The 24,998-nt window shown below is 36.1% G+C and overlaps 1 protein-coding gene across 4 annotated transcripts in view; it reads right to left on the bottom strand.

Annotated features, from left to right (window-relative positions):
• The window catches only part of RIC1 (RIC1 homolog, RAB6A GEF complex partner 1), a 129,000-nt gene that overhangs the window by 19,600 nt on the left and 84,402 nt on the right, over positions 1–24,998 (bottom strand). For 2 of the 4 annotated variants that reach the window (XM_057720553.1, XM_057720552.1), the window contains exons 7-14: positions 23,009–23,100; positions 15,587–15,675; positions 11,519–11,663; positions 10,822–10,870; positions 9,061–9,213; positions 5,739–5,939; positions 1,124–1,162; positions 672–782 (exon numbers count right to left, since the gene is read on the bottom strand). In XM_057720553.1, the coding sequence (XP_057576536.1) occupies positions 672–782; positions 1,124–1,162; positions 5,739–5,939; positions 9,061–9,213; positions 10,822–10,870; positions 11,519–11,663; positions 15,587–15,675; positions 23,009–23,100 (879 nt within the window). The remainder of the gene's footprint in view (positions 1–671; positions 783–1,123; positions 1,163–5,738; positions 5,940–9,060; positions 9,214–10,821; positions 10,871–11,518; positions 11,664–15,586; positions 15,676–23,008; positions 23,101–24,998) is intronic. The other 2 variants (XM_057720554.1, XM_057720555.1) reach the window with 2 other exon arrangements.

The following is a 24,998-nucleotide window of genomic DNA, read 5'->3' on the forward strand; positions in this document are numbered from 1 at the left end:
GAAAAAATTAAATATTTCTGTAAGACAGAAAATATATCATTCAAAACAACTGGGCAGCATGTGGCATCATTATTCCACATTCAACAGCCCTTGGTTTAAATTCTGGCTTTATCATTTATCAGCTGCTTGATTCCGAATCCTCATTTCTCTTTTATAAAATGATGAGTAACAGAAGTGCTCTCACTGGGTTGTTATGAAGATCAATGAGACAACATGTGAAAGTGCCTGCTACATAGCAAGCACCTATTAAATGTTAACTTCCTTCTCTTTTCCTCCTATTTGATTCTTGCAAAATCCAACTGCATATTTTTGTATGCTACCCAAATATTTATGTCATACACAGACAAGCAGCGAATGATCTCAAATTTTGTGGAGACTTATTCTGATCACATCTGATGAACTCTACCTGGAAAGTAAAAGTAAACCCTCAAGTTACAGGATTATAATGTCTGATCTTAACAAGAATTAAAAATAAACCAACTATTTCAATACAAAATCCTTTATCAAACATCAAGTACTTTATCAGAACTGACCCTCAGACATAATCCAGTGTCATTTTTAATATTTGATTTTATTTTTAAATAAGTAAACAGTGGTTTACTTTCTACTTATTTCATATTATACTTCTCTCATACTTTGAGAAATAGGTTTTTAATTTCAAAAAGACTAACCTGGGTAATGTTTCCAAAAAGCTTCCATTTTTTGGTGAGTAAAGAGTAATGTGCAAAACCAAACTTGCCAACCACAGCAATATTCTGTCCAAGCTTATCAATAGCTGAAAACTGATTTAAAAAACAAAACAAAACAATGAAGACCTCTTCCTTGAGTTTTTTTAATTAGGCATAAAGAGCTGAGGATAATGTCAGGCAAGTAGACTATTAATAAACATTTGCTAAGTAAATTAAATGTCAAATGCTAAATTCAAGAATCTGAATATTTGAATACAAATGTTACATGTTACATTTGACCAGATTATAGATTTACACTAACAATGTACAAGGAATCAAGTATTGAAATTTTACTTTTATCAGTGCATCCACTGAAAGGCTCAATTCCCAGAATACCTCTTGCAGCAAATGCTACACAATGAAAGTTAACACCAACAAAGTAACAAATAACTCACCCTTATAGGCCAATTGCTCTCTAGATAGGTGCTGGAAATCTATAGGAAATAACACATCAGTTTGTTAAGACTTCTGAAATGTATTTAAATGTAAAGCATGTAGAGCATTAACATCATAATATGAAATTAATTTTCCTGTAATGTTTAAAGTGCTCCCAAATAATGAGTATTACTAGCAGCCAATATTTCACATCTCATCTTAACCATTTCATTATATGTTTCTAGACATCAGACTTTCCTTTTTTCTGTACACTGTTTTTGTTTGTTTTCAATACTGAACACAATAAACACAGAATGACAAAAGATATTTAGAGAAGCATCTACTAAGGCAGCCAAGAATTGATGAACACAGTTTGGGTTTGCTGATACCACTCCAAAAAAACCTTATCTAATAAAATCAGAGCCTCAGCAAGAGTTTTGTTTTTGTTTTCAATGGAAATCTCTTTATTATTTTTACATTTTTCTGATTAAAAAAGCAACACATGCTTATAAAATTTAAACAATACAAAAGTACACAAAATACAAAATGAAATTCTTCTGTTACATCATTGCTCAGGGATAACCACTGGTTAGTTTTTATTCTATCTCTAAACAAACAGCCATATACATGTAAGAGTGTGTATAAACTACTACTTTTTTTATTGGGGTGTTCAGCTTATTCCCCTACCAAGTACTTTTAATATATTATAGATATTAACTGTTTACCTGCAACATAAGCAATAAATATATCTTTCCATGTCATCTGTCTTACATCTTTGTACATGGTGTCTTTGTATCACTGTAATGAGAATTTTAAACTTAAAAAATTCTCTGTGATATATCAATGTAGATTAAGTCTAGCTTTACTGATACTGTGATTAGCCTACTGATTAAACAGTTTTTATGAGCATGTGGTGAAAGCAGAGTGAAAATTAACACGACAGAACAAAGAAAAAATCTTCTGTTCCTGGAATAAGAAAATCTTCAATTTATTTAAATTTATTTTCCATTTACTCAAAGAAAAATTATTACATACTTAAAAAGAGAAAGCCAAATTAAAAAGCCAAGTACATATAATCAAATCCATTAAGATTCTTTGTGTAATGTGAAGGCAAAGCAAAACTCAAGTAACTATAATATGCTAATAAAAACATCTGTATTAACTGCAATAAAATTTATTCATAAAACAATTTTTGTTAGACTTCGCTCATTATCCAGTAAGTCAACCTAAAATCTAAGTAAATTAATAGCTTTTAGTACATTAGGAAGTTCTTAACCCCAGTGCTGGTTTGTGGAAGCCTACCTTACAGAATTAGAAACAACTGTGTCACAACAGATACGCTTGAAGAATGCTTAACTTGCGTCTTAACAGATATGCTGTACCATTCAGGCCAACTAGTAAAATTTACTATGATGGGTGAAATTGGTTCAGAATAATGATAATCTGAGGTAATGATCAGGTGGCAAAGTAAAATCTGCAAGTAGTTTTGCAGGAGGCTGTAAGTGAAATTCTTTTTTTGGATGAAGAAAATAAAAATAGTCAGTTGAAGAAGGATGTTCCTAGAGTACAACTGACCTAGCCACCCATGACACTAAAACCTCCCCCCGCCTTCCCCAAACCTTGGTGTTTCATAAGTACTTATGAAATGTGTGGGTGGGTAAAGTGGGAAGTGAGATCTCACTGCCAAAGTGGATTCCAACATGAAGAACCAAGGTTCATGGGAATTAAGGTTAAATCTTATCATACACACTCTGATGAATATCTCTAGGAGAAAACAATTTATTCTTTCACCTCCAAAAGTATATGAGATGTCACAAATGGCAAATGGTTTACTTTCAAAACTTAAAATGAAGCTTTATTTCTCATATGGTTTTGTGTCTTGAAGATGCTATGAAATAAGAACAAAAACTTGTATTTTCCCCAGGAGATCTATATGTTACCTGAACTTTGAGTTCCACCCCTAACACTGAGAACAGAAAATGGCAGAAGTAAGAAAAGAGGCAGCTAATGAGTAATGAAGAAACTCAGGTCAGGACTGCATGCTTAGGGCACAAAAATCACGTTACACCACTGGGAAACTCAGTCCTAAGGTACAGAATCTCTACTCTTAACATCTTAGGATTTTTCAGTCTCTCATAGAACCTAAATCTATCTCTTTTCCCCTTAAACTCATTCTGCTAAAACCCTGTCTCCTACCTAGACTACTTTTGTAACTGGTGAGACTGTGAAAGCCATCATCCTAGGAGATCTGATGTTGCTAAATACCTGGAACATGTGATACACATTGCAGGAATGAGAGCAAATCGATTATAAATCAAACAGCCTTTACAATCCTCTTTACTGACCTCCCTAACATAGTGCCTGATACATTACCCTGCTTCTGACAAGTATGTATCCTGTTATTTTTGTTAAAGGAGGAAACATAATTAACATAGAATCTTCTGACCAGGAAACTAACAAGTGTAAGGGAGAAGGCTTAAACAAACAAACAAACAAAAAATTCAGCAGTCTACATGAGGAACAGACAGAGCAGCAGAATTAATTGGAGCTCATCTGATGAACTCTAAGCTGTACAAGAAGCATGCAAAGTATAAACCACACAAACAAAGCCACTTTGATGGAGGATGTGCGCACTTAACCTAGACAAGAGCATATGTTGAAGGGGGAATTAAACAGGCACCCATGTTTCTCCAGGGAATACTTACTAATGGCTAAAATATCTGGAAGGTAAAGCGTTAACATTATATGGACACTGAAAACCACACTACCGAACGAACACCACAACACTGCACTGACCCTTGTGGCTGGAGTGCCAGCAAATAAAGCATAGGGCAACTCCAAGTAAAAACAATAACAAATAGGCACATTCTAGGTTTTAGCTTAAGGTCAGCAGTATGTTATATGCTTTGACATTTAGTACCTAGGTTTTAAAATAGGTTTGATTATTACTTTAATTTATATCATGGTAAGGATAGAGTCTGCCACTACTCTGCTGTGTGACCTTGGGCAAGTCACCTAACTTCCCTGAGCCTCAGTTGCCTCATGTATAAAATCTAGTTGGACTACATGATTGCTAAGGTCCTTCCAGCTCTAAAAATTCTATGAGTCCATTATAACTTAATTTCGGGGGAGTACAACTCTAGCATTATTTTTATTAGTTTTAAGGAAACTTAAAAGATTAGGTAAAGCTAGAGTTAAACAAGTTATCTTTCGGAATATTTTAGATATCTAAAGAAGAGAATGACAGAAGAAGCTTGCTAGCACCTACTTTGTCTGAAGTTGCAAAATCAGTGTTATATGCTTCTAATACGGGATACTTCATAGATGGCTACAAATCAAAGAATCACTGAATTTTTGAGCTGGAAGGAAATTCAATTTTTGTTATTGCCTGATGGATTTTTGAGTTCCAGACCTACCTTCTTTGATCCTCTGCTCTACTTGGTTCTCTGGCAACACAGACCTGGCTAGGCAGAACTGGCATTGATGCTAGGTCAGTGTAGAATGAATAGTTCAAAGTATGGGGAAATGAAAATAGCAGAGAAATGGCTATAGGAGAGAAGGGAGCAGTGGAAAATTTTAGTCAAGGAAGTAGCTGATGCAGTTTTATTTAATAACTGTTACTAATTATAAAATGGTATGCACATTGTTTGATTTTATGAATTTATTAATGTCAGTTAAATACATTTTCTTTTAGTGTATACCACATGTCAATGTAGGAGATATTCCTCCTTTAATTTTTCACACAATGACCATTCTTCTGTCTCTCATTACCTCCACTCAAAGTCAAGTGAAAATAACATGGGAGCTGAAGTAAGCTAGTAAGGTAAAAGTACAGAATGTAGAAGTAAGACAAAGAACTGTGGAAACAGAAAATGACTAAAAGAAACTAACCCAAGAGTAGGCTCTGATGTACCTAAGACACTTTGGCATCAGAAGGGAAAGAAAACACTCAAGGACTTTCACATGTGTATGACAGTTTCTTTCAAAAAACTTCCATTTACTGATTTACCCAAATTAATTTTATTTGGTATCAAAACTCAGAATTAATTTCTATATTAATGTCAACTTATCAGATTTATTAAAAGAAACTACTAATTTAAAAGTTATATCAGAATGAATAATCTAGAACAAGATTAAGTAACAATAAAATTATTAACAATAAGGTTCTAGACTAATCACAAGTCTGCAATTTGGGTCCAAAGTCAGGCAACTAACCTCAGTGTGTCCCCATTAGGACTACAAGGTCAGCTGAACAATGTAGTAATCAATATTGTCACTTTTCGTGAAATTACTATACTTTTGCCTGTGCAAATCCAGAGCTAAATTTATACCAAAAAAAGGGCTGGAAGTAAAATAAACAATCTTGCATAATAAGAGGGCAAAGCATAAACTAGTTTTTTTAAGCTATTCACTTACTAATGGACTTAAAGCAGTGGGAATACAATCTACATCAGGTGGAAAGAAAGGAGAAGACAAAGAGGACAAGAGCACAGAAAAGCAGAAGAGAGACGTGACAGTCAAAAGGTTAGAAAGCTTCTCAGTTTTCTAAAGCAACAAATGAAATACTTAAAAATCTGCTTCACGTGCTATCTTACCAAGGACTAAGTCAACAGTCAATAGCACCTGAAGACTTACCTGTACTACGTGCCAATGCCGATGACCAAGTAAAGTGCTTAAACTCTGAGACTCTAAACTGCCATCTGCAAACAGGTTCTTCTCCCGACTGGGCTTATGACCAGAGTGTGAAGAACTCCTGGGATTCTGGGTTTGTGAAGCCTCTCCACAGTTCAAGTACAATCGATCTTCCCCCTGAAGCAACACTTGCTCTTGGTTACTCTAGATGAAGGAAAAAGGAAGCAGAGGGGAGGAAAGCAAATAAAAACAAGTCAGTATAAGGTAGGGGGAAGTAAGTAATACATCAAGTTAGATTTATTGTTGGAAAGGTACCATATATCTCAACGTTAATTTTCCTCACAGAGGACAAGACTACATAATCATCTCACACACTGTTATATTTAAGATTAACAGGCAACATTTTAATGATTACTTCCCAGTATAAATAAAATTTTTGTTAAAGTCTGTCTTATATACAGATTCCAAAACCTGCCCAGGGTTACAACTGCTACAGCAGCATCTTTTATAACTACTTCAAAATGGCAATGCTATGACAGATTTCCCACCTGAAAACTGAATAAAACTACACAATGTCTACAGTTTACAAACTAGTTTCATATAAGATACCTGATGAATGGTGGTAAGAATACATGCCTGGTCAAACAGTTTGTGAGTATACGCTCACCCACATGCCCACATGGTAAGAACGAGGAGTGGATTAGCAACAGGGATAACTGGATGCCGGAGGATCTTTTAAACAATGGGAAGGAGGAAGAGTAGCCTACATTTGTGGTCCTGGTTCAGAACAATTCCATACTGGTGAGTGTCTGATTAGTGCCAAGGAGTGTGCCAGGTTCTGAGGATATTTAGCCAAAAAGATAGTTTCTATTATTTGTGAAACTAACACTTTAACTGGTTTTCAATTATAGGCCAGTGTTTTCAAATGTGGGCAGGTTATTCACTCACTATTTATTTATTTATTGATTTATTTATTTATTTAATTTATTGTGATGATCAGTTTTCGTATTTTTTTTTTAGCATACAATAAACTGCATATATTTAGAGTGTACAATTTGGTATCACAATCTCCCAATTTATTCCCCCCCAACCCTCCCCGCTTTCCCCACTTGGTGTCCATATGTTTGTTCTCTACATCTGGGTCTCTACTTCCGCCTTGCAAACTGGTTAATCTGTACCATTTTTCTACATTCCGCATATATGTGTTAATATACGATATTTGCTTTTCTCTTTCTGACTCACTTCACTCTGTATGACAGTCTCTAGGTCCATCCATGTCTCTACAAATGTCCCAGTTTCATTGCTTTTTACAGCTGAGTGATATTCCACTGTATATATGTACCACATCTTTTTTATCCATTCATCTGTTGATGGACATTTAGGTTGCTTCCATGTCCTGGCTATTGTAAATAGTGCTGCAATGAACATTGGAGTGCATGTGTCTTTTTGAATTATGGTATTCTCTGGGTATATGCCCAGCAGTGGGATTGCTGGGTCATACGGTAACTCTATTTTTAGTTTTGCAAGAAACCTTCATACTGTTCTCCATAGTGGCTGTATCAATTTACATTCCCACCAACAGTGCAAGAGCGTTCCCTTTTCTCCACACCCTCTCCAGCATTTACTGTTTGTACATTTTCTGATGATGCCCATTCTAACCAGTGTGAGGTGATACCTCATTGTAGTTTTGATTTGCATTTCTCTAAGAATTAGTGATGCTGAGCAGCTTTTCATGTGCCTCTTGGCCATCCATATGTCTTCTTTGGAAAAATGCCTATTTAGGTCTTCTGCCCATTTTTTGATTGGGTTGTTTTTTTGATATTGAGCTGCATGACTGTTTATATATTTTGGAGATTAATCCTTTGTCTGTTGATTCGCTTGCAAATATTTTCTCCCATTCTGAGGGTTGTCTTTTTGTCTTGCTTATAGTTTCCTTTGCTGTGCAGAAGCTTTGAAGTTTCATTAGGTCTCACTTATTTATTTTTGTTTTTATTTCCATTACTCTAGGGGGTGGATCAAAAAAGATCTTGCTGTGATTTATGTCGAAGAGTGTTCTTCCTATGTTTTCCTCTAGGAGTTTTATAGTGTCTGGCCTTACATTTAGGTCTTTAATCCATTTTGAGTTTATTTTTGTGTATGGTGTTAAGGTCACTCACTATTTAAATCAGACAGATCAGCACCCCGGCCCCTCACCTTCTCATTGCAGTCCAAATGTTGTCTTGACATAAAACTTAGGGTGCCTTTAACACATTTTTGACCGTAGACGTATTACAGCCACAGCCATTGGTTTCTGTAAAATCCCCTGGTCAATAAATGTGTTAAATTATTATTTGGGATAGAGGAGCAGAGGGAGACATCTTCTACTCTTGCTTTTCTTATTATTTAACTACAGTGATCAGGTCTGAGATTCAGGGTATTTTCAGTCTTTTTTAACATGCTGTCAATTTTAATTAGAAATTGGTTGCACCAAATATTTAAAAACCCATTGGTGGTATATACTAAGATATGCGCCCCTATCATGTAACATAATTATTATATATCAATAATATATCATATTAATATCTTATTTCAGACTGATAAAACATGAGTTTATAATTTGGGGCAGTGTTTCCCAAAGCAGGATTCTAGGCTTATTTTCTTCTAGGTATTCCTTAAAATTTCATAGTTAAATAAGCTTGGGAAACACTGCTTTTTATATACCAAATCCTGGACTTTCATGATGCACATTAGCATATTAAAGACTAGAGTCCTAAGTTAAAGAAATCTCTACAGCTTTAACTCCTTTATTTCACACTTACAAGACAACAGAACTTTTTCTTATCCTATGTAACTTATTGATATTTCTCACAAGTAGTGCCTAGTGGAACATACTCTGGGAAATGCTATTCAGACAAAGACTAAATTTATTCAAGTTAATCAAGTAAATCTGTAAGCATTGCTTTTCCTCAAGTTGCTTGTGATCCTAAAAAAAAAGAAAAGAAAAGAAAAGAAAAAGAGCACGGGACTTCCCTGGCGCCCAGTGGTTAAGACTCCATTGTCCCACTGCTGGGGGCTCAGGTTTGATCCCTGGTCAGGGAACTAAGATCCCACATGCCACAATAAGATCCCTTAGGCCAAAAAAAAGCAAAACCTGCTCATAAATAAAATTTTGAGGTATATTTAATACAAATTTAAAAGAAACCTAAGAATCACATAAAATATACAAAAAGAAGATCCTATACCAATTTTAGGAGTACCCTCCACATATCTGTGTCATAAGGAAGAGTCTGATATTCAAATATAAAAACCACTAAAAAAAACCCGAGTTTTAATTAAATAAACTTACCATACAAGGGTTTACAGTGAGTGCACTCTTGATAAACTGAAATAGTAGAATGCCAGGCTGTTTAACTATACTCTTGGAGTCAGAATCATTTTCAGTATTTTGAGAACCAAATCCACTGATTACCCATAGGTGATAGCCTTCGGCACCCCAGCTCTTGGAGAGAGGAGGAAGGGGAAAGAAAAGATGGGAGGGAAAAAAAAAAATCAAAGCAATAAAAGGTTTCTTGTTATTTTTTCCTGGTTTGAAATACTCAAATTCTGAAATAACCAAAAACAGCATCATTAATGACTTCTGAAGGCTGGAGAAACCATGACAAACAACACAGACAAGAATCATACCTACGTCTATCACACCTCAGATCTCCAGTAGAAACCATCACTGCTCTCCACCTAGAAGTAGTGAAAACACTACACACCAACCTTGGTCCAAATCCTAAGAAATGCCTACTGCTCTCCATAAGTTCACCATTAATTTAACTGCCTCTCAAATACAAAGAAATTCCTTACAGAGATAAGACCCATGTCACATAGCTGAAGCTTGACAAAGAAGCACCCAAACAGATGCAGTTTCGTACAGAACAAAGAGCACTGGATTAGAGGCTATGCGACTAGGGTTTTTCACACCAGCTTGGCTACCATTTTGCTGTACTACCTTGGCCAAGCTATTTCATTTCTTGTACTAGTTTCTTCCTCTGTAAAATGAGAGGGTTCAAACCAATTCTCCAGGCCCAGTTAATTTTAATATTCTATAACTAGATTCCATGAGAGTTAAAATTTTTTTTTTTTACAATTAGTAATTCCCAATCTGTAAGTTCAAGAAAATACTAATGGGGGGGGGAGGAGAGGTTCATGAATTGTTGCAAAATTTCAAAAGTTTAATAGAAGTTTTGCTTTCCCATGAAAAATCAACTAAAATGCTTAGATTCTTAGTTTGTGATTAAAATACCAACTTAGTGAGGCTGGTAACACTGGTTGTTGCATGCCATTCAGAAGCACTGATCGGCAGTCATATAAATGGTGTTTGAAAACTTATTTTAAAATGTGGAGATGAGGCGAGCCATCAGATGGGATCCTTGGTGGTGAAAGGTTGGGAACCCCTATTCAAGGCAACCATGGTGGTTTTAAATTCGAGAAACCCATGATCAGATAATGCCTTCTTCTGTGGGGCAGGAAAGAAAGGTAGAGATCAGCCTCATAAGCCACTAATTTCACAAAGATGGTACACAGAGGGGTGTAGTAAGAAAATGTTTTTATGTAAAGACAGGGGTTACATCTGCTTTCTACAGAAACTCTTGAAAACTGATGGTAAGAATATTGTTACAACCAGGACTATAACTCTTTTGACATACATCTATGGAAAAAATTTTAAATATGCTCCAACAATGTACAAGTAGATGTCCTCCCAAAAAAAGACCCAATGAGCATTTCACATTATGCTAAAAGAAAGGAGGTTAGGGGGTGCTTTTGAGTCACATAAGAAATGTAGGTATGATTTGGACAAACAAAGGCCTAATCTGAACAGTCACTATGTTCACAGAGATGACAGGGCTTGGTGGACACATGTAAACAAAACCAAAATCATATACTGAAAATTGGGCAGCCCCGATTTTTAAAGATAATACTTTTATCAAAGCAAGAACTGTATAAGAAGAGTCTGCTGAGACTAGAATAGCTTTATAATTTTATCAGGTCAACATCAGAAAAAAAGGAAGAAAAAACCAAGTTTTTCACACTATATCAGTATTTTATAAAAAGAACTTACCATAGAGTTGATCTTAAGGGGATCTTTTTTAGTACCATCAGACCTATAACTGAAACAGAGCAGAAACTTTATTAAAAAGAATCTTCTAATTGCACAAAACATTTGATTTAAAAAAATTTTGTTCCTTCAAAAGAGAAATACACAATACTGCATGAAATATGAAACTCCTGGTTCATACATCTAAGGTATATCACTGAGATACAGTCTTCCAGTTACTAAGTAACTTCTTGACAGGGTCATGCAGTTTGGGGTAGGTATGTTCATTATGTCAGGACTGAAGTTCTGGGTAGTATATGAAGTGGAAGAGACATTAATCCACTTCTATCAACACACTGAGTTAACCCACATTAACCCAATGAGACAATGTAAATTTTCATTTCCTACTAGCTATTTATGTATATAGCTTACTGCTCTTATTAGATAGTAAGCTACTTGAAGTCAGGTTCATGTCTGACTTAGCCTTGAATCTAACATGTTCAATAAATACATGCATTTTTATTGAATGGTCAGTTTTAAGAGAATGGAAAAAGGACAGATGTATGAAGAATCAATACATTCTGAATAAATTAACTGTGAACCATACAAATTGTTTTGGGTTAAGAGTCAAATAAAGCAAAATGGTAGCTGTATAACAAAGTTTCTGTGTATGTGTACTGTCTTGGAGAAAATGAAGTCCAAAATTTCTTTATTGACTCACGCAAAATCTCCTCCAAGTGTACAAATCAGCTGAGCTCCAAATACACTCCATAAAGAAAGGCCTCCATATTCCCAGGTCACTATTACCACACTATTGTCAGGAGACCATCTGACCAATTTAACAGCTCCTGTTTTGTTCCAAATGTCTGTTAAAAAATCGTGAGAAGAGTTAAAAATAAATGATTGCTTCATAAATACTTAGTATTTTTAACAGCCTATATCTTCAGGTTGAAACAAGCAGAGAGGCATGTCTGCTTCAAATATTAGAAGAATTCTGTTCATTTAGGACCATTTAAAATCAGTATGGTCACGGGACTTCCCTGGCAGTCCAGTGGTTAAGACTTCACACTCCCAATGCAGAGGGCACAGGTTCAATCCCTGGTCAGAACTAAAATCTTGTAGGGGCACAGGTTCAATACCTGCTTGGGGAACTAATATCCCACATGCCGGATGCATGGTACACCTACCACCTCCCCCCCCAAAAAAAGTCAGTATGGTCATTAGCCTTGACCTGACCTAAGCAGAACAAACTCAGTACTCAAGTGATTTATAAGAACCGAAAACCGTCTTTGGCCACTATGAGTTTAAATAACTACAACTGTGTAGTCTTAAAAAGTCTTTAGCTTTGGGCAAATCAGTTTCCTTAAGACAGGAATATTTCCCCTGAATGATTCAACACTGAATGTCAGAGTACTTTGCAAAGTAAGAGACATTTTAAAATGTAAAATTATATTTTACCGTGATCTCCATGTTCTATCAGCAATATCAAAGGGATCCAAGCTAAAATAAACTGAAGTTTAACCTTTTGTTAGGATTAAGTAGGTAAACTCCAGCTTCAGTACTATAGGCGCTTACATTTTCTTTTAACTAATAATAGTTCTTTCAACCCCATATATAATTACTAAAGGAGAAAATTTCATTGTGTAGTAAAATCCAAGTTTTTTTACTGAAGAGTTAAATGAAACATACCAACATTTCCCATCAGCAATTCAAAAAGATCTATGGTATCACCTTCTTTAAAATTAAAATTCTTTACATCGGCTGTATTAATAAATTTTTGTTATAAGTACATTTGCTGCAAAGAGGTGGCATAAGATTTTAGCCTACAGAAGACAGTCTTGGTTAACAGAGTAAGAATCTTTTTGCTCTGCCTATATTTGAACCTTGAATAACTGTGTTATTTATGTATATAAAAAATAAATGGGAACATGCATAAGAAACATTGTAACTTATTAGTATACTTTACACATCTAGGAAAGAAATTTAAAAACAAACCAAGAAGAAACATACAAACTCAAATTAAAGCTTATAAACAGTATCCCTATTATCCAACATAAACATATATACACATATGTACATAATATGCAAATCTATTTCCCAAGTATTATACACATATTAAAATCTAGTAGAGATACACAATAAAACATTAATAATAGTTAACCTAATCGTCAAGTGGCAGGAAAATTTACCTAGCTGGTAACCTACCATAAACATAGGTTGTGATAATCTGCATAATGAGAAAAATGTAAAAAGTAATCCAAAGACTTTCTGTTACAGAGCTGAACTCTGAAGAAAGGAAGATCTCCAGGAGCCAAAAGAAAAGAGAAAACTAAAAGCGAGACTGGTTAGTGCTTGAATTACGGCAGCCTAGTGGGAAAAGGTATGAAGAGTGGGGAGTGGTGAGGTGGAAAAGGTTAGAACTATAGGGGCAGACGGCTGGAATGGGACCTAGCAATGGCTAGGGAGTTGGGGTGTTACATCCTACGCGAAGATAAGAAAGAGGTTTCGGGCCAGGAATCAGAATGGAAGCTGCTGCAACGTGTAAGGACTCCTGAAGCGCTGCCACCTGTTAAAATCAGCCAGAGGTGCCAGAAGAAAACACAGAAGCTTGTTTCTGTTCAAGATGTAGGACAAGTCTCCCAACGATGAAAGCAGTTTTATAGCCTAAAGTCATATAACTCAAAAGGGCAGCAATCTCCCATAACAAAGACTGCAAGAGTGAGAGTCAGTAGGTAACCAAAGGGAGAACTGGCATTCCAAGAATGTGAAAAGAGGAAACAATCTAAAAAATTCAATACAATACTGTCAAACAATCAATAGATGCTATCAGCAGAACTCCCTCAAATGCTGTAAATGTTCTCTATTTGCTTGGTCTAACAGATAGGAACTAGCTACATGTGGCTACTCAACATTTAGGTGTGACTATGCAACTGAGAAAAGTTTTAATTTTCTTTAATTTCAGTTAGTTTCATTTAAATAGCCACATGTGGCTGGTAGCTATTGTATTGGACATCACAACATTAGTATGGATAAAAAAATAAACAAGGGACTTGCCTGGTGGCGCAGTGGTTAAGAATCTGCCTGCCATGCAGGGGACACAGGTTTGACCCCTGGGCCAGGAAAATCCCACATGCCACATGAAGCAACGAAGCCCGAGCGCCATAACTACTAGAGCTTGCACTCTAGAGTCTGTGAACCACAACTACTGAGTTCACGTGCTGCAACTACTGAAGCCCACGCACCTAGAGCCCATGCTCCACAAGAGAAGCCACCGCAATGAGAAGCCCACACACCACAACGAAGACTAGTCCCTACTCACTGCAACTAGAGAAAGCCCGTGCACATCAATGAAGACCTAACTCAGCCAGTAAATAAATAAATTTATAAAAAAAAAAAAACATGGCTAGAAAACACAATCAAAACACACAGCACCCTGTTCTTGTCAGCTGCAGCAAAAACTGTCCTTAGAAAAGAATATATGCAAGCCTTTAAAGGCTACACAATAAGAATGATAAAAACTTACGGAGCAAATGTCTATTTCTGGCAGTACTACAGCAAATCAGACACCTTGAATGACTCTCCACACTGAAGCAAATAAAATGTTAAACAGAATACTTAAACACCTCAAAATATCCAAAAATACTGGGAGGTAAGTGAGTGTACAAAGTGCTCTTGCCCTGAATTTTTCTGCTGAACCCTAGAGACCTGACTTTGACTCAGCACGTGAGGGACAGGAGACAAAGTTCAGAGCTTGGCCAAGGCAGGGAATCTAACAGAAGATACCCACGTAATGCTGGGACTACAAAGATTCCATGTACAGGGGAGGATGAGAAACTCTACCACAAGGAAGGTGAAAAATTAGCAAGGAACACTTTCCTGTTTTTTGTCCGTGGTATTGAATGGAAAATAAAGAAGCTCCCCTGAGAATCTGCAACCACAAGCCAGTCCTCAGTGTGATTTGTAATTTGTATAACTTGTATGAATCAGAATAATCTCAAACAGAGAATATAATGCAAAGGGTTCCAGACTGATGTAGTTTTCCCAGGTGATTGGAAGAAACAAACAGAAATCCTCCCTGGAAGAACTCAAATTTGATTTAGCTTTTTTACTTTTCTGATCAAAAAACATATATATATATATACACCATTCTTCCTCCTTTCTTCTTGATTCAAATGCAGAAGTAATGCTTGGAGCTCAGAAGCTACCCTGTGATCATGAAAGAAAGGCCAAATGGATGCCAATAGCAGCTTACCTTTGGACTTCTTGCTATTATAGAAAATAAATCCTATTTGTTTAAGCAACAAGTTGGGTTTTCTGTTAGTTTCAGTCAATACAGACTTTAGGCTTACTCCTGTGGACAGGATTCACTCAAGAGTCACTAAGAGGGTTCAGAAAGAGATCTTCTGCTTTGTTTACTGCTGTGTATCCAGCACTTAGAACAGTGTCTGGCCTATAGTATGTACTCAATAATTATTTGTTGAATGAATAAATGGAATTGGAAGGTATAAAATAACAGAGGCAACAAAATCAGGCAAGAGGCTAAATCAAAGCCCAGACAAGGAATATAGGGGCTAAAACTGAGGATAGAGAAAACTAAATGAAGAGATAAAAAGAGGTATCCCAGGAGCCTTTAGTTACACAGAAATCCTTGGGTCAGAGAGAATGTTGTTACATGTTTTAACAATTTTTGGCATCCATCATTTAATTTAAAATCAAAACTCACTTCGCATATCATTACCTGTAATTAGGAAAAAAAAAAAAAAAAAAAAAGAAGAAGAAGAGGACTCACCAGGATATTGTTTTGCTGTTAACTCTAGTTTATGAGATAGTAGCATGGCTCCAGTGGTGTTATCTATTGTATAAACCTGTACAGAACCACTGTGAAAATCAAAAAGACTTTTAGTGTAAAAAGACAAATACAAATATAAAAAACATGATTATGGGAAATATTATGTTCTGCTGATAGGAGTGTAAACTAGAGCAAAACCATTTTGTAAATGATTTGCAGTAATCTCATAAATTTAAACAAATGCATATTTTGTAATCTAGCAATTTCACCTACAGATACACCCCAGAAATATCCTTGTCTTTGAGACATGTATAATGTTCATTATAGCATTGTGCATAAGTGCAAAGAAATGGAAACAATCTGCCTGTCCAGCAATAAGAGAAAAGAAAGAGAAACTGTGGTATATTCATATAGCAGTATACCATATAGTATTAAAAATGAATTTTTGTCATGTGCATTAAAATGGACAGCATATCTATCTACCCACCTATCTATCTATCTACCTAATAAACAGTATAATTCCAGTTCTATACTGTGAAAAACATTCAAAATATAGTAGTTAAATACAACTGTGGTAAAAATACAACAGAGAGCTAATGTACACAAATTCTAGATTAGTAACTGCCCTGGTGGAGAAAGGGGAATATTAAAGAAGAAGGGCAAGCAGGGTCTTCATCAGTTCAGTATTGGTAATATGCTATTTCTCATGCTGGATAATAATTCATAGAAATTTTCATTTTGTTATTTTTTTACCTTATATCTTTTGTATGTATACATGATACATACTTTTTTTTATTTTTTTATTTTTAAGAGCTTAGGTGTGTTTATTCCTATACAAATCATTACAAAACTAAGCCTAGGGGAGTCGCTGGCCCCCACCCCTTGCCCCAGTGTGCAATGGCTCACTGCTGGCCTCCTCCTTCTCAACCTGACCCCTCCCATTCCCAGCCTCCTCCAGGAAGCCCTCCAGTCTTCCCTTCAACACTCCAGAAAAGTAGGCGGTAAACTCACCCCACTGAGGTCCAGCAATAAAGTGCCTGATGTCACATACTCATATAAAATGGTATGTGTCATTATTCCATTAAAAAATCTTTAAAAAGGTCAAACTTACAAAGGGCCAGAAACCAAAACAATTTGTATATTACACCTAAGCTACATTTCAAAATTGAACTAAAATGATCATAAAAAACTACCATTTCTGCTTACAGAACTATTCTCAGATAAAAAACTTAACATAAATGTTGTTTTTAAAATAATTTAAATCCAAGGCTGCTTTTGCACACATCAGGATGACACTAGCTAATTACTGCCACAATATTCTGACCCCTGTGCAGGCTCCTTCAAGGTAGGAGAAGTCAGATGGTCTCCTCACAGGAGCTTTGATCAGTTTCCAGCCAGGCCTCACTCTTCTCAAGGATCAGGATGGGGACTAAATAAAATACTTTCAATAACAGGCCACTTGAAGTTAACCCAGAGCTCTCCTGTGCTCTGTTTTTAAATTTTCTTTTCTCTCTCCGTGTTTCATTTTGTATCATTTCTCTTGCTATGTTCTTCAAGTTTACTAATCTTTTCTTCTGTAATGTTTGTTTTGGGTCTTTTATTTTCCATGTTTCAATTTTTTTTTTTAATTTATGTATTTATTTATTGGCTGTATTGAGTCTTCACTGTTGTGCATGGGCTTTTCTCTAGTTATGACAAGCGGGGTCTACTCTTTATTGTGGTGCACGGGCTTCTCATTGTGGTGGCTTCTCTTGTTGCAGAGCATGGGCTCTAGGCACATGGGCTTCAACAGTTGTGGCACGTGGGCTCCATAGTTGTGGCTCACAGGCTCTAGAGCACAGGTTTAGTAGTTGTGGCGCATGGGCTTAGTTGCTCTGTGGCATGTGGGATCTTCCTGAGCCAGGAATCAAACCTATGTCCCCTGCATTGGCAGGTGGACTCATAACCACTGTGCCACCAGGGAAGTCCCCATGTTTCAATTTAATACTCAAAAGAGACCTTCTACAGCTCTCTGGAGTTCATTCTTTTTGCCACTCTCTCCTCTGGTGTCTGGCCTGTGAGCCCAAGCTGCTTTGGTCTCCCAGACACTCATTTCCACACACTCAACCCAGGGAATCTGCCAGGCCCTGTCTCCCCATCCTTGTGCTAGAAACTCTCTCAAAGTAATTAAAGCTGGGGCAGTTGAAGAGTTTTATTATTTAGTTTCTCATCTTTCAGGGATCACTGTTCTTTCTTGCCTGATATCCTATGTCTTGAATTCAAAACACCTGTTTCATATTTTTGTCCATCTTCTTGGCTATTTTAGGTGGGAGAGAAAAATCTGCTCTGTTATTCCAACTTAGTCAGAAGCCAAGTGCCTGGAACAAACATCTATCCAGACTACCTGCCCAATTAGATACTTTGCTGAAAGATAGTACAAAGTGGCTAGCAGGTATTTACTTATTTTTGCTTTGCCTCGAACATATGTGAAGTGCTAGCTCTGGGCTGCTGAACTCTAACAAGTCAGTGAGGAGTCCAGATGTTTCTAACATAAGAAGTAGGTGCTAAGTCAGTAGAGACAATTAGTATTTATAGTGCCTATAGTCTTTAAATTATTTCTTCCATTTCTCATAAGCCCACCATAAGAGAAAAATATTTTTTCATTAAAAAGACATTCCGTACTAATCTCAAAGCAAAAACCAAATCTCTATAAGATGTATATGGCTATTATCACTAAGTAATCAAATTTAGCATCATCAATACTGAGACAATTCAATATTATTGCTACATGATGCCATAGGAAGTAGAAAATATCACCTTTGACAAAAATGTTTAACTAGAATCTAATCAAACCTTTAAATATAGTGGTAAGAATTAGGTTTTAAACTGGCATCCTAAAAGAAAGTTGGCTTCTTACAGAACTCTAAGGACACCAGCTACAACCTGGTGTTCAAGGCAATTAATCCTGGTAACTACTGGCAGATCAGGGCTAGAAACCACTAGTCTGTTATGTCACACAGCTATAATCACAAAACTTTGACATCAACCCAGGATCATGCCATAAGAAGGGCTGGCACTCTCCCAACTCATGAAAACTGAGGTGACTAAACAGCTGAAAGCCAAGATCCCACCTTCATTATCCTGGAAGAAGGGCTAGAATCCTGGAGCCTAACATCTGGCCTTGCTAGATCCCTGGGTGCTAGCCGTGAATGTAGGTGATGTAGAACTGCACACACACCACAGCTCCTGTCTCTGTGAGTTTCCTCTAAATGCTGATATGAGCTTCCTACTCATTTGACTGTACTGGCTCAATAAGAACCACCATCAAGGTTCAAACTGGTGTTAGAGAAACTAATTAAATGCCATTATGAGAAAACAATGAGACACATTTAGAATGTATGCTATTCTGTACACAACTGACCTAGACTCAAAAAAAAAGTTTGTCATAAAAATAAGAAAAAAGGTATAAGGATTTTTATAGGCACTAAATTAAAGAGGTAATTAAAGAGACACAATAACCAAATATAATTCATAAATTTTGAATGATTCTGACTGAAACAAAAGAGATATAAAGGAAATCTGGTAACAAATTCCGTTAGTTTGAATATGAATTGAGCATTAGATCTCATTGGGGATTTATCATTAATTTTCCCATGTGGTTTTTTTTTTTTGGGTTGACAGTTTATTAAATACACCACATTTGTACCTTATTCTGTAGTTTTTAATTTTTATTTATTTTTTTAAATTTATTTATTTATTTATTCATTTATTTATTTTATGGACTGTGTTGGGTCTTTTTTGCTGTGTGCGGGCTTCCTTTTTAGTTGCAGTGAGTGGGGGCTACTCTTTGTTGTGGTGCACAGGCTCCTCATTGCCATGGCTTCTCTTCTTGTGGAGCACGGGCTCTAGGCGCATGGGCTTCAGTAGTTGCAGCACACAGGCTCAACAGTTGTGGCGCACGGGCTTAGTTGCTCCGTGGCATGTGGGATCTTCCTGGAGCAGGGATCGAACCCGTGTCCCCTGCATTGGCAGGTGGATTCTCAACCACTGCGCCACCTAGGAAGCCCTGTAGTTTTTTAAATCATTCACACAATGACTTAGCAAAAATACACTTTAAAGAAAACCATCTGCAAAACTAAAGCAAAAATAAAAATGTACATTTTGCCCACATTTTAAACTGCTAAAAATGTTAGGAATTATTTTATTGAAAGTGATCATGAAACATGAGGTGGCTTGATTTTTTAATAAATCAGACACCAGACCATGACTTCAGTAGTGTTGAAATGTGGATGCAAAAATGTCTATTAACTAAAACTGTTTAATCTAATAATGCTTGAGAAACTGGACAACATAAAGTATTATTTTTCCTTTACAGACACTTCTCTAAATCCATTTTCTATATACTCTCTCTCCCATTCATAGAATTAGTTGTGCAGACTGATGAGGCAAAAAAATCCCTTAAAAAAACAAAACAAAACAAACTAGATCTTATTTACAAAACATGCAAAGGGAGAATTTTAAGTAGGTGTTATGGCAGATCTAGTTAAGAGTAAGTACAGTCGAGTGACAGAATATACCTTTACTTCTGCAAATATAAGTCTTTCCTGCCTCCTTTCTGGGAGAGAGACATTTTCAGGGCGTTGGCTGTAAAATGGCATACAATGCAAGGACAGAAACTAAGAAGTTTGCAAATTCTTTATATTTCCAGCTGTTGAGACAATGTTTTTGAGAGCTGATGTTACCTCTAGCAGCGAATGCTACAGTAATTGAATACATGACCATTTCTCTTTTAGCATATTCTTTGTTCTCCTCTTGCAGAAGTTGTAGATGTCTATTTAGTTTGATTATCTGTCGTCTTAATGAAACTGCATCTACAACAGTCATGTCATCTGAAAGTTCCTTCAATCGTTGTATCCATATTTGAAATGCCATACCTGACGCTGTCACGATGAGGATCAGAAGTGGTGGCAGCAGACCCACCACACAACAGGTATAGAGTCGTCCTGACCAGCTGTCCATTTTGACTCATAGAGCGCTCTCTTTTTAGCCTGCCAACTGCACAGATTTCTTCATTTTGAGGAGTTGAAGGAGATCTTTCTAAATCCAGGAAATCTAGTGGTCTTTCACTCAGGATAAGGACATGAGGTGGTATTTTTAGTGCCAGAGGTTTAAAGGGAGTTGACTGTATAAGGTCAAGATCTGCTGGTCTTGAAAGTGTAATGTCTTCATTATTTCCTGCGACAACTATTCTCTCTGGAACCTGCATAATCACACTAGCATTTGAAACTCCTCAGAATCCTTGTTCCAGGTCAGCATTTTGTGGTGCTACCTTTAATTTTTCTGGTACCCTCATTCGCTAATACCTTTGGTGTATTCCATTTCATAGTGAATTTGACTAATTTTCGCCAACTCAACAGCAGTGGGAGAAGGAAATGCTGCCTCACTCACTAAATGTGTACCAACTACTGCTTGCTTTTTGGCATTATCTGTTTCTCTGCTTCATATTAAATCCTTTAACTTGCTTCAATACGCATGTGCTGGATTTAGAGCCACTTTTGTCCCCCTGGGCCCACTGGAGGGTCCCTGGTGAGGGCCGCCGCCCACTGGCTCACAGGGCACTTGGGTGGGAGCTCTCAGAGGCTGTTGGCCTAGTGCATGGAGAGACCCACAGTGGGCAGGGAGAGACACGAGAACTTCCCATGTGTTTCATTAAAGATGTTGCATTTATATAAGAGAATGTCTCCTTTTTTGGACACCAAGAAATAATGTAAATGTCCTTAACAGGAAATCAGATAAATTATGATATATTCATACCCCTAAACACTATTTATAAATCAATCCCAAATAAATGATTTCAGTTACTGGCAAATAAGATGGATGAATTCACAATGTTGACTGAAAGAATCAAGACACAAAACACAGAATACGATTCTATTCATATAAAGGATGTAGCAGGGGTAAAATTTATATTGGCTGGCAGTGTTCTATTTCTTGACCAAGCTGTGAAAAGATGGATGTTTGTATTATAATTATTTGTAAAACTGTGAATATTTGGACTATGCACTTTCCTGTTTGTTTTTATTTTACAATATGAAAGTTAAAAAAAATTATAAACTCTATGCCAACAAATTTGACACTGTATATGAAAGAAACCAATTCTAAGAAAAATACAACTTGCCAAAATGACTTAGGAAGAGAAAGAAAATCTAAATCTTCAGCCTATTTAAAAACTGAATTGAATTAGTAATCCAAAAAATTCCCACAAAGAAAATCCTAGGCTCAGGTGCCTTCCCCGACATATTCAGCCACACATTCAAGATGAACAGAGAAGGGAAAGAGAGAAATCCTTCCTCAACTTGTCTTATGAGACAAGCATAACCTTGGTTAACCAGGAGAGCAAAAAAAAAAGAAGAAGAAGAAGAAGGAAAAAAAAAGAAAAACTATAAGCAAATATATTCATGAACATAGATTTAAAAATACTAAACAAAATGTGACCAAATCAAATCCATAATAATGAAGAAAAACCCACTTTCCTTTTTCTCTCACACTAAGTTAAATTTACTTTCTACATTTATCTCCTCAGTGAGAAGCAGTGTGTTGAGGATAAAGATTTCCCACTTCACAAACAGATTGAGGGTGTAATGAAGGCAGTGATTTATAACGTGTATTACTTACACTGATAGAAATACTTTGATATTTACCCTGATATAGCTGGAAAGTGTACTAGGTGTTATGTTCTACAGAACCACTAAGCCACATTTTGAAGTCAAAATGGAATTTTATATTTAAGAAAGAGTTTTGAAGACAAAAAAGCACTATACACATTGTTAAGACATTACTCTCAGTATCTGATATAATCTTTTCATTTCAGCTAAAATATAAAGCTCAACACAGTCAGGTATATTTGTTTTCTAACATATCCCAAGTGCTTAGAATTGTGCCTGGTACATGGCAGACACAAATATATTTGCTGAATGAATAATCTGTATTCAATTTTACTTCTAAAACCTGCATTATTTGAATGAAAGCAAGAAACTAATTTTATGTATGAGCTTTAAATTTGTTAACTAAGGCATGCCCGCTAATTCAAAGGCAAGTCAATACTGACGTCTTAAAAAGAAAGGATTATTTCAAAAAAAGAAAACATTTTCCTGATCTTTTTTTAAACAATAAAGAACCTAAATTTTAACTGATTTAATCTTGTGACTCAACTTTCTACCACTGAAAAAAGCTCACTTTCACAAATTAAAACACCCAATCTCCAAAATCTGCCCTTTAGATTTCAATCTATTAAAATACTTTTACATTTTATACTAAGGATGATTCATAAATTATGAAACGCACAACAAAGTTCCTAAGTGTGTTAAGAACATCCTACATTTTTAAAAAAAAAACATTATTTTTGGCAGTAAGTCTTAAAATGCAGACATCTATATTAATTACCTTGCACAACCAAATGCCATTAGTCGATACTTGTTATTTACTGCTACACAAGTTCCGTCAACAACATCTTGTGGCCAAACTCCATGAAGCTGCTAAAATTAAGAAAAATAGTTAAGATTTAAAGTGTGTTCTCCAAATAGACTTTAATCAATATAATTATCCTTCAACAAACATAGTGTCATAAGGCTTTATATGGTGCTTTATATGGTTTCATCTGGGTCGGAAAATATCCCATCAGCACTACTATCTGGATTTTCTCCCTTAAAACCCCAATTTCATTAACTGGTTCAACAGACAGTCCCAAATGAGCTCAGTCCAGTGCTAATCTACTTATAAAACACTAAAAAATGGATATCTGATCTCTAAATTCAAATTAAATGAAGATGACCTTCCTATTAAAACGTAAACCTCTTGATGGTAGAAACTGCATCTGATTTGCTCATTATTATTATTCTTGTCACCGAGCACAGTGTTTAACTTTCCCAATCAACTGAAAAGTCAATTTTATCTGATTTATCCTTTAGAAATGATGAATGATTTGTCAGTTGCTTACTATTCGCTATTATACCTCTGCTTTATAGTATAATGGTTCATAATTAATAGCATGGTATCTATTAATTACCTGACATAACATCTCAGATCTACCATTCACTTACTAAAATGATTATCTGACCTTTCAAGCTTCAGTCTTCTTATCTGTAAATTACCTCTTAGAGTGTTCTGAAGATCAAATGAGAACTTACATGTAAACCCACTCAACATAATGCCTAGAATTCAACAAGTTTAGCTGCAATAAATGAACGATACTATTATTAAGCTTTTTAAAAAATTTTTTTTATTTTTGGCTGTGTTGGGTCTTTGTTGCTGTGCACAGGTTTTCTCTAGTTGTGACAAGCAGGGGCTACTCTTCGTTGTGGTGCGCCAGTTTCTCACTGCAGTGGCTTCTCTTGCTGTGGAGCATGGGCTCTAGGCTCGTGAGCTTTGGTAGTTGTGGCGCACAGGCTTAGCTGCTCCGAGGCATGTGGGATCTTCCCGGACCAGGGCTCGAACCGGTGTCCCCTGCATTGGCAGGTGGATTCTAAATCACTGTGTCACCAGGGAAGCCCTATTATTAAGCTTTATATGCTACTTAATTTTGAATACAGACACAGAACAGATTCAGTTCCACTGTCTGTTTTTATTTGTCAAATTAAGAACATCTTAGATCATAACTTTCTAAGGCAAAGGTCATCATGACTGTTAGTTTAGTAAGCACAAAAATTAGCACACTACATTACAGCACTTTATTTTTGGATTATCACAACAGTAAAATTAGATGACCCAATATAATTAAACTGTTTGAAATATAATACTATAGATTTTATTCAATTCCTAAATAAACTATAGAATCTACTATCTAAATACAGAATATTTGCTTCTTTGTAGGAATTTTATTTATTCTTCAATTTTAATAAAACTAGATATGATTTTAGATAACAAAAAATGGCAAAGATAGCACTGAGCATTATTTCTTTGGACTACTGCCTAGACTGAAATTCATTTATTCATCCCTGTAACAAAAATTCTCCAGGTGCCCACTATTCACCAGGTACTGCTCCGGGTGCCGAGGATGCTGCAGATCTTCAAACATACCAAAATCCCTAGCTATATCCCTGTCTTACATTTGTTAAGAGACTGACGAGTTTAAAAAACTGTATTGTATTACATGGGAGGCTGGTAAATGCTACAAAAAATAAAGCAGTTATGGAGAAGAGTGCATGGGGGAAGGATGTCATATTAAACGGTTTTCCCTATGACAGTGGAGAGTACTGAAGGAGATACAGCAGTGGAAAGGCCCTGTCATACAGCATTTCTGGCACGTTCAAAGAACATCAAAGAGGCCTGTGTAGATGGAGTGGAGTGGAATGGCGGAAGGAGAAGTAGTACATGAGGTAACATAAAATAGGAGGCCAGATTTATAGGGCTTTGAAAGTCACCATAAGAACTTTGG

Source organism: Hippopotamus amphibius, chromosome 2, assembly GCF_030028045.1.
Source record: "Hippopotamus amphibius kiboko isolate mHipAmp2 chromosome 2, mHipAmp2.hap2, whole genome shotgun sequence".
NCBI classification, from domain to species: domain Eukaryota; kingdom Metazoa; phylum Chordata; class Mammalia; order Artiodactyla; family Hippopotamidae; genus Hippopotamus; species Hippopotamus amphibius.